Consider the following 11,012-nt stretch of genomic DNA (forward strand, 5'->3'; position numbering starts at 1 on the left):
ATTAAATCAATATGTCTCCCACACCACTGCGTGGTGGGGGACATAATGTAGTTAGACCAGCAGTTTCAAAGGAGACAATCTCCAGTTTTTCATATAGCCAGGTACAAGAAAATTAGCACAGCAAAAGGGTATGTTGTTTGTTTGGTTGGTTTTTTTTTTAAGAAAGGAAAGGAATTTGGTAGTGACTCATGGAACATTGGTGTGAAACTACTTAAAAACTGTGCCAGCAGTATCCGAGTAAAAGATTTTCCAAGTTTTCCATGCAGCCATATTACAGAAAACTAGCCCCATTTTTTTCTTAAAAAAAATCATCATGGCTTGAAGAAGGGAACATTGCTGTTAAGTTATTTTAAAATCTGGCTTTGGGTTTGTGACAAGGAGATTACTTAAAGATATCCTTTTGGCAACTAAAATTATGCATGGGTCGATTTGAAGGAATTTGAAAGAGGACTACCCAAAGAACACTCCTGTGAAATTAGGATGAAACTGGCTTTGTGGTTATGAAGACATTGTTCTAAGAAATTCCAGATGATGGCCAGATGACAGAATTTAATCGATCTTAAAAGCTCACAATGAGCTCTTTAATAGTGTTCAGGCAAGTTAAAAATTCAACCTCACTGGTAACCATATTTCTAAGAGGTTAGTGAAATTTGAACAAATTTACAATCATATATAAAATTAATTGTCCATAATCATTAAATGTTTATCTACAGTGACCAGTAAATCTTTTTTTGGTAGTTTATCATCCTATTTAACAACAGGGATGATAAACTACCCAAAGGTGATACAGACTTGAGGAGCCCTTCCAGCTTTTGATAGTGGAGAAAGCCTTAAAGTGTCCCTCCAGCCATTATTTTCATCATGGGCAGGCTCCTGGGTAGATCCACTACTCTTCTGTAAGCCAGCTGGAAAGCTCTTTCATATAAAAGAATTCTACACCAAAAGCAAGCTGGTTTCAAACCCACAGCAGTGAGGGCAAGTGCTTCAGTGCCCTTAATCACTCAGCCATGGTCTCTCAATCACTTTTACTGCATGACACTTCATTTCTTTGCCCTACTATAATACAAAATGTACTAGATCTACCATGTATAAATGATGTGGTAGCATCAACTGAAATGAACTTATTTCGTCTCAGACCAACTGAGCTTTCAAAATTCCTGAAGCCCTGATCATCAGATCTGTCAGGAGAGTGATATTTGGTCATCATGGTTCCTTGTGTTTATACTTTAGACATATTTTCAACTGAACAAGACTCATTTACCCAACTGCTTTTTAACATCTACTGTACTTCTGCCAGGGTGACAGATAACATGAGCTAAGAGAAGCCGCTTTCACCTTCGAAGGCCAATTACACAGTTTATCCTATTTTTTTTCTTCTTCAAAACCTCTCTTCTTGCTGTCTAAGTCATCATCATCTTTTTTATCAATGTTGTTGCAAGTGTTTTGTCAGATTTGACTTAAAATTTGATGTATAAGAACATTTCTGACACTTATAGACTGGTCGTTCCTGGTCATGAAGTAACATGTGGACGGTCAAGTTACCCTTCTGACTGAAGAACTTTTTACAGATCTCGCAGACGAACTTCTTTAAACCTGAAATTTGAAATGAAATCAAATGTAGGTTCTTGAATTATAATACTACTCAGCTCTTGTAGTAGCTTTAAGTATATGCTTTTGTTTTTATATGTCAATTTCTGTCAACCCAAACTAAAATGTACACTTAGACAATTGTTTATATTAAACATGAATCAAATCACACTTAACTATTCACATATCAATCAACTTAAACAATCAAACAAGAGGGTCATGATGACCCTGAATCGCTCACCTGAGTAATATGAGCCACACGTTTCAAATGGCAAACTGATGCTAAAATATTAAACAAGAGGACCATGATGGTCCTGAATCGCTCACCTGTCCCCACATGACCCAGTTTTAAACCGAGTATGATGTCGTTTTTTTCTATTATTTGACATTGTGACCTAGTTTTTGAGCTCATGTGACCCAGTGTTGAATCTGATCTAGATATCATCAAGATAAAAATTCTAACCAATTTTCATGAAGATCCACTGAAAAATATGGCCTCTAGAGAGGTCACAAGATTTTTTATTATTTGACCTACTGACCTAGTTATTGATGGCACGTGACCCAGTTTCGAAACTGACCTAGATATCATCAAGGTGAACATTCTGACCAATTTTCATGAAGATCCATTCAAAAGTATGGCCTCTAGAGAGGTCACAAGGTTTTTCTATTTTTAGACCTACTGACCTAGTTTTTGACTGCAGTTGACCCAGTTTCAAAACTGACCTGAAAATATGGCCTCTAGAGAGGTCACAAGGCTTTTTTGTTATTTGACCTACTGACCTAGTTATTAAAAACATGTGACCAAGTTTCGAACAAGACCTAGATATCATCAAGGTGAACATTCTGACTTACTTTCATGAAGATCCATTGGCAAGTATGGCCTCTAGAGAGGTCACAAGGTGTTTCTATTTTTAGACCTACTGACCTAGTTTTTGACCGCAGTTGAACCAGTATCCAACTTGACCTAGATATCATCAAGATAAAAATTCTTACCAATTTTCATACAGATCCCATGAAAAATATGGCCTCTAGAGAGGTCACAAGGCTTTTTTATTATTTGACCTACTGACCTAGTTTTTGAAGGCACGTGACCCAGTTTCGAACTTGACCTAGATATCATCAAGGTGAACATTCTGAATAACTTTCATGAAAATCCATTGAAAAGTATGGCCTCTAGAGAGGTCACAAGGTTTTTCTATTTTTAGATCTACTGACCTAGTTTTTGATCGCAGTTGACCCAGTTTCGAACTTAACCTAGATATCATCAAGATAAACATTCTGACCAACTTTCATAAAGATCCCATGAAAAATGTGACCTCTAGAGTGGTCACAAGCAAAAGTTTACGCACGCACGGACGCACGTACGCACGCACGGACGACGGACGCTGCGTGATCACAAAAGCTCACATTGTCACTTTGTGACATGTGAGCTAAAAAGTAGGTCAATAGGTCACATTCATGGCCACTGAAAGTCAGTTTTTAAGATCGGTATACAAAACTGTACATGTCATCCAAATTTCAAGGCTGTACCTTAAGAAAACAAGAGGACCATGATGGTCCTGAATCGCTCACCTGTCCCAACATGACCCAGTTTTGAACTGCGTATGACGTCATTTTTTTCTATTATTTGACATAGTGACCCAGTTTTTGACCTCATGTGACCCAGTTTTGAACCTGACCTAGATATCATCAAGATGAACATTCTGACCAACTTTCATACAGATCCCATGAAAAATATGGCCTCTAGAGAGGTCACAAGGTTTTTTCATTATTTGACCTACTGACCTAGTTATTGATGGCACGTGACCCAGTTTCAAACTTGACCTAGATATCATCAAGATGAACATTCTGACCAATTTTCATGAAGATCCATTCAAAAGTATAGCCTTCAGAGAGGTCACAAGGTTTTTCTATTTTTAGACCTAATGACCTAGTTTTTGACCGCAGCTAACCAAGTTTCGAACTTGACCTAGATATCATCAAGGTGAACATTCAGACCAACTTTCATACAGATTCCATGAAAAATATGGCCTCTAGAGAGGTCACAAGGTTTTTCTATTATTTGACCTACTGACCTAGTTTCTGACGGCACGTGACCCAGTTTCGAACTTGACCTAGATATCATCAAGGTGAACATTCAGACCAATTTTCATGAAGATCTTGTGAAAAATATCGCATCTAGAGAGGTCACAAGGTTTTTCTATTTTTAGACCTACTGACCTAGTTTTTAACCACAGTTGACCCAGTTTCAAACTTGACCTAGATATCATCAAGATGAATATTCAGACTAACCTTCATACAGATCCCATGAAAGATATGGCCTCACGAGAGGTCACAAGGTTTTTTTATTATTTGACCTACTGACCTAGTTTCTGATGGCACATGACCCAGTTTCGAACTTGACCTAGATATCATCAAGGTGAACATTCAGACTAATTTTCATGAAGATCCATTCAAAAGTATGGCCTCTAGAGAGGTCACAAGGTTTTTCTATTTTTAGACCTAATGACCTAGATTTTAACCGCAGCTGACCCAGTTTCGAACTTGACCTAGATATCATTAAGATGAACATTCAGACCAACTTTCATACAGATCCAATGAAAAATATGGCCTCTAGAGAGGTCACAAGGTTTTTCTATTATCTGACCTACTGGCCTACTTTTTGACGGCACGTGACCCAGTTTCGAACTTGACCTAGATATCATCAAGGTGAACATTTTGACCAATTTTCATGAAGATCTTTTGAAAAATATGGCCTCTAGAGAGGTCACAAGGTTTTTCTATTTTTAGACCTACTGACCTAGTTTTTGACCGCAGTTGACCCAGTTTCGAACTTGACCTAGATATCATCAAGATGAACATTCTGACCAACTTTCATAAAGATCCCATGAAAAATGTGACCTCTAGAGTGGTCACAAGCAAAAGTTTACGCACGGATGCACGGACGGACGGACGACGGACGCTGCGCGATCACAAAAGCTCACACTGTCACTTTGTGAGCTAACAAGAAAGTAGGCAGTAGGTCAAAGTCATAGTAAGGTGATCTGTAATCACTTGGGTACATCAGGTAAATATAATTAAACAGTCTAGCAAATATGATCAGATAATTTTTGAAGTATTTTTTCCTATTAACTCATATAACAAGTGACCCCCAAATGTGGTGCCTCTTTACCCTAGGGGCATAATCTGAACAATCCTGTTACAGGTCAACTTGACAATGCTACATACCAAATATCAAAGGCCTAGGCCTTGAACTTTCAGACAAGAAGATTTTTTTCCTATAGAAGTCTATGTAAAACTTGGGACCCAAGGGGAGGGGCCTCTTTTCACCCCAGGGGCACAATTCAAACAATCTTATCAACAATATCAAAGGCCTAGGTCATGCAGTTTCAGACAAGAAGATTTTTATTTTTTTTCCAATATTTATAAGTCTATGTAAAACTTGAGACACCCCCCCCACATGAAAGGGGGGGGGGGCACTTTTCACCCCAGGGAAATAATTTGAACAATTTTGGAAGAGGATCACAAGGCAATGCTACACACCAAATATCAAAGGCCTAGGTCTTGCGGTTTTAGACAAGAAGATTTTTTAAAGTTTTTTCCTATATAAGTCTATGTAAAACTTGGGTCCCCTGGGGCGGGGCCTCTTTTCATCCCAGGGGCACAATCTGAACAATTTTTGGTAGAAGACCATTATGTGATGTCACACGCCAAATATCAAGGCTCTATGCCATGCGGTTTTGGACAAGAAGAAATTTTTTTAAGTTTTTCCTTTCCGTTGCCACGGCCACCAGAGTTCTGCATGGAATTAAATTCTTTGAACAACTTTGGAAGGGGACCACCCAAGGATCATTCCTGTGAAGTTTGGTGTAATTCTGCCTAGTGGTTTTCATGAAGAAGATTTTTTTAGAAAATGTTGACGGACACACGATGGACAACATATGACTGATGACTGACACTGAGCAGTCACAAAAGCTCACCATGAGCCTTTGGCTCAGTTGAGCTAAAAAGTTAATCAAATAATCTATGCATTAATACATAAATATCAGTGTTTGTCAATCAAAGTCAACCAAAACGTAGCTGTACATTACCAGGTAATACCAGTGTATTAACATGAATTCTTACATGATCCGATTCATTTTACTATTAAAGAAGGCTGAAAACATTATTATACAACAATTCATTTTTCTGACGTCACAATTATTACGTCATAGCGTCAAACGGCATTGAGGCACGCTGGAAAAGAAACCAATTGAAAACGGTCAAATATATAATGAACGTCCTCAGGGATGTACTTTAAAATCCTTAGTAAAGTGTTTGAATCGAAATGGTATTACTAGTATCTCATTTAGTGATTTGCTCTTGAATCAAATCAGTGTCTTGTCGTTCAGATGCGTATTATTTTATCACTTGGGCTGCGCTATTCACTACTCTTTCTTAATCAACTGTCATCAATGTTAGTCATTGTCTACACTTAAATGCTCATACAAGGTAAGTCTCCCTATTAAACAATTATAATTCCTACACTTTGATGTGTATAATTATAATGCACTTTAAGTCTTCATACTTTAAACTATTCCCACACTTGTATGTTAATACATGTGAGACTCTTGGTAAGTATCAAACACTCTCCTGTACGTGGGACTCTAGGTAAGTATCCCCACACTTACCAGTGTATGCTTATACATGTTGGACTCCAAGTATCCCCACCTCTACCTGTATGTTAATAAATTGAGACTCTAGGAAAGTATCCCAACACTTGCCTGTAAGTTTATAAATTGAGACTCTAGGTAAGTATCCCTACACCTATCTGTATGTTCATACATGTGAGACTCTAGGTAAGTATCCCAACACTTACCTGTATGTTTATACATGTGGGTTTCGAGGTAAATCTTCCTGCTGAATCTCTCCTCACAAACTTCACACTGATAAGGTTTGAAACCAGTGTGAATCCTTTCATGCTTTCTCAGACCATCCTTTAGTCTGAAAAAAGAAAGATCAGGGAAATAAAAGAGCCGCGCCATAAGAAAATCAACATAGTGGGTTTGCGACCAGCATGGATCCAGACCAGCCTGCGCATCTTATGACCTTAGAGCTACACTCCTGCATGTGTAATGTTTGAAATACAATGGTCGTCCCAGAAAATCGCGAACTTTTTTATTATTTCGAAAATAAGCGATGCATGAAATAATTATTTTAATAGATGGTATTTCAATGTATACTCGTCAGGGCTATAGAGTTTAAAATTAAATACCTCTCTTATTGTTTGAGTATTCTTTGAATAATGGACGGCAGTCAGTACTAGTTGGCGCACTCTCAATTTTCCTCCTACAAAAAGAGGCTGCTTCCATTTACACTCATGTAACGTAACCAATGTACATCACACAAGATTGAAATTTATATCGTTGTTAATGGCAACCTGTGGCGCATAATTATTTTGCATTTCAAATTTTGACATCGCCTGCTTTAAAATTGTGATGTCATTTTAAAAGTAACAGTTGCACACACTTTCAGATATTGCGACGTCAGATTAGTTCACAAAGCAGAAAGTATTAATAAAATCTTGTTTAGAGTCAGGGTATGACTCCTTCACAAACAAAACAAGAAGTGGAAAATTCTGTAAGTCCGGCAAAGGTTGGCAAGACACTTGTCTTAACATGGCACAAACGTTTTAAGAAAGGTTTGGCGAGTGATTCAAAGAGAGGGTGACATAATACTTTAATACTTCCTGTGCCGCGAACTTATCTGACGCCATTTCTGAAAGTGCATGCAACCGTTACTTTCAAAATTACAAAACCAATTTAACATAAATGATGTCAAAGACTTAAAACACGAATAAATTATGTGCCACACGCTGCCATAAACTGCAATATAAATTTTAATCTTTGTGAGAAGTATAGTGGGAAAGTTACATGAATTTAAAAGGAAGCTGCTTCATTTTGTAAGAGGAATCCTAAGCGTGCGGCAACTAGCACTGACTGCTGTACATTATTTAAAAAATACTTAAATAATATGACAGATATTTAATTTAAACTCCATAGTTCTGTCTAGTACACATTGAAATAACACCTGTTGAAATAATTATTTGATGACTCGCTTATTTTTGATATAATAAAAAAAGTTTGTGATTTTCTGGGACAACCCTTCTACATATGGCAGATATTGTGTTTATATCTAGTTATATGCCATTAGCCATCAACATTTTAAGTAAACATCACTCACTCCAGCGCCAAAGCTTACATTTAATTTCTAATTGTACTTATATTATCTATGCTTGGACCGCTCAAAACCCAGAAGAGCTGGAGCATTATGCTTATGATTTTGTGACCTTGAGCTATCTATGTCTTACTGTATAAGTGTTATATTTGCTTTTGGGCTTTGGCCTTACACACATCATAGTGTCACATTATAACTAACGTATAAGCAGGCACCAAGTATATTCAAAATCCTTTAAGAATGGGACCGTTAGGATTGAAACAAAAAGGACTGAATACGATTTGAGCCACACCATGAGAAAACCAACAGAGTGCATTTGCGACCATCATGGATCAACTGGACCAATCTGCACATCCGCTCAGTCTGATCAGGATCCGTGCTGTTTGCTTTGAAAGCCTTTTGCAATTAGAGAAACTGTTAACGAACAGCATGAATCCTGACCACACTGCGTGGATGCGCAGGCTGGTCTGGATCCATGCTGGTCGCAAATGCACTATGTTGGTTTTCTCAAGGTGCGGCTCATTTGACCTCCAAATGGGATTATCAACAATCTTGTTTATGGCACATTGACTAAAGAACATTATCGTGTTGTATTAAATATTTATGTAAAGTTTGTTCAAAAGTCTTTACATCATAAACACTGGGCTTTTTTTAAATGTCTTTGACCTTGAGTACTATATTATATAATAATTACATTTATAAATTCTACCTACCTGAATGATTTTCCACAGTTTTCAAATTCGCAGATGTAGTGTTTTGTGTCTGAATGCAACGTTTTATGATAATACAAAGAGTTCCGTTTTCCGAAGGATTTACCGCAGACATCACATTCATAAACTTTCTTCTCACTTTCCTTGGTGTGAATAGCCAATAAATGCACTTTAAGCGCATTAAATGTCTTAGCACGGTATCCACAAAATTCACACTGATATTTTCTAATATTCAAATGAACAGCATTCACATGCTTTTTTTCTTCCCATTTGTCTTTAAACTGTTTTAAACAGCCTTCATAAGAGCATTTATATCTGAAAGGTCTGTCAGCATAGCTTCTAGAAGGATTAATACGAGATATATCTTTTGTATGAACTGAAGATACGTGCATTTTTAGGTGCCAAGAGTTCTTGAAACGAAAGCCACAATGTTCACACACATGTTTTCTAATGTTTAAGTGAACAGCATTTACATGCTTTGTTCTGCCCCATTTGTCTTTAAATTCTTTCAAACACCCATCGTATGTGCATTGATATGTTGGCCGTTTTTGTTTAGATGCACTTCCATTAGTTTTAACACTGTGTGTCTTTCGGAAATGTTTCATCATTGTACTTTTCGTTTTATAGTAAGTGTCACAATGTTCACAAGGCACATAATCTTTATGTAGTTCTTTCATATGACTGATATACTCATTTCTGTTCGAAAAACCAAGTTTACATTTCAAACATTTCATACCTTTAGTTTCTCTGTCTAGTATCTGATCAGTAATGTCAGATGCTGAAACATTTGCCTTGGTGTTTTGGTCCGTTTCTGTAATTCCAACGGTATCAAGGATTTTCTTCTTTACTTCTACCTCAAAATTTTCCTCTCTGTCATCATTAACTGCATCCTTTCTTGAGGTCTGATCTCCATTATCATCAACTGCATCCTCTCTTGAAGTCTGAATTCCATCATTATCAACTGCATCCTCTCTTAAATTGATAGTCTGATCTCCATCACTATCGTCACCCTCTCTAGAATTAATAGTCTCATTTCCATAATCATCAACTCCAACATCTTCAGAATTAGCAGTCTGGTCTCCATCATCATCAACAACAATCTGCTTAGAATTAGTAGTCTGGACTAAATCTTTATCAACTTGTTCAGAGTTAGCAGTCTGAATTTTTTCAACAGCAGTGAAGTCTTGCTTGTCAGTCTTACTATCCTGATTTCGTTTCTTCAGTCTTTTATGTTTTGAAGGAAGAAAGTTTGTTTCTTCAATATTGTTTCTTGTATGTTTTTTAGTTTTAAAATATTCAAAGTTACTGTCAACTTTTCGTTTGGCTTTCCTGACACTTCTCCTCATTCTTGTATTACTTTCCATATCTTCTGACTCTCTTCCACTTCTTTCTACATCTTTATCCTTACCAATACTGTTTCCAGAATCAATTTTACAAATATTTCTAATGTCTGGTTTACATTCAATATATTCGACATCTGTTCCCCTTCCACAATTATTCTTTTGTTCAATGACAGTTTCAGCTTCTGTTTCCAATTCTTTCTTTATAAACTTTACCATATTCTCTTTCTGTCCAGTATTTCCTCCTACTGTCTGGTTAAATTCCATAGTCACATACCCATTACATGTGTTAGTCATTTCAGAGTAAAAACAATATATATATTACATACACCTGTTCATCTTTGTTAAAGTCCACCTGTAATTATATACATATGTGTGTCATGTATGATCAGATTCAATCAATAATTACATTGTGGGCACTCTGTACTTTATGTAATGATTTACAATATAATCATCTGCAGTAAGTTAACTGTTGCTCAACTTTGCTCCCTATTTCATATTCATGTAACAGTTTTCTATAAATTTATCAGTATTACTGTCACTTTACCATTGCCTACCTTTCTCTCAATTTTTTTCCAACTTCACAAATTATCATTTTTTCCATCTGTATATATAGATTTCAAATGATGATGAAATCTTCAAATGGAACAACTTCTTCTTCTATTAATTCTTTAAAACCTGTCCAGATTGTTTTCCCTCTTTACAAAACTGTTTAATTTTCTAACTGAAACTTCTACGTCTTTGATTCCCCAGCAGATTCACTGCTTTGAATTCTTTGAATTCCAGTACCATTTTTGACAGAACCTAAAAAACATGTTAATTGTACATTGTAAGTGTTTTTAGAGGCCAGTCCGCTATCAAAGTTATACATCTACTTGACAACCATAGAATCCTTTTTTTATCAAAAAGATGTTTATGCACTACACAAAAGAGTTCCATTCATGCACCAGCTTATCAATAATCAAGCTAATTTAACCTGTTTCCATTCATACTGACCATTTAGATTATATAAGATCTATCAATGATAAGGTATTCCAGCCCATGGTTACATTGGCCATTTAGATAAAATCATGTGAGGTCATGCAGAGTTCATCTTAGATTTGAGGCACTTTTGTTTTGGTTTCTCATACATCATGTGTCATGTTTTTTAACCTTTAGC

The 11,012-nt window shown here is 36.5% G+C and overlaps 1 protein-coding gene across 1 annotated transcript; it reads right to left on the reverse strand.

Annotated features, from left to right (window-relative positions):
* Positions 1 to 304: 304 nt before the first annotated feature.
* LOC123560031 (zinc finger protein 729-like) lies at positions 305 to 10,623 on the reverse strand. The gene is made up of 3 exons (XM_045352271.2): positions 8,517 to 10,623; positions 6,446 to 6,570; positions 305 to 1,593 (listed from the first exon to the last, which is right to left on the reverse strand). The coding sequence occupies exons 1-3, from the start codon at positions 10,148 to 10,150 to the stop codon at positions 1,424 to 1,426; spliced, it is 1,929 nt and encodes a 642-aa protein (XP_045208206.2). The 5' UTR covers positions 10,151 to 10,623; the 3' UTR covers positions 305 to 1,423.
* Between the last annotated feature and the right edge of the window lie 389 nt (positions 10,624 to 11,012).

The sequence above is a fragment of the Mercenaria mercenaria genome, chromosome 10, assembly GCF_021730395.1.
Source record: "Mercenaria mercenaria strain notata chromosome 10, MADL_Memer_1, whole genome shotgun sequence".
Classification (NCBI taxonomy): Eukaryota; Metazoa; Mollusca; class Bivalvia; order Venerida; family Veneridae; genus Mercenaria; species Mercenaria mercenaria.

Bases quoted from the DNA above. Each gene is read 5' to 3' on its own strand.
- LOC123560031 (XM_045352271.2), bottom strand. From the start codon at position 10,150: ATGACTAACACATGTAATGGGTATGTGACTATGGAATTTAACCAGACA. The intron at 6,571-8,516 runs GTAGGTAGAATT...TTCTTTTTTCAG, and splicing joins AACTGTGGAAAATCATTCAG to ACTAAAGGATGGTCTGAGAA. The intron at 1,594-6,445 runs GTAAGTGTTGGG...TTCAAATTTCAG, and splicing joins CCACATGTATAAACATACAG to GTTTAAAGAAGTTCGTCTGC.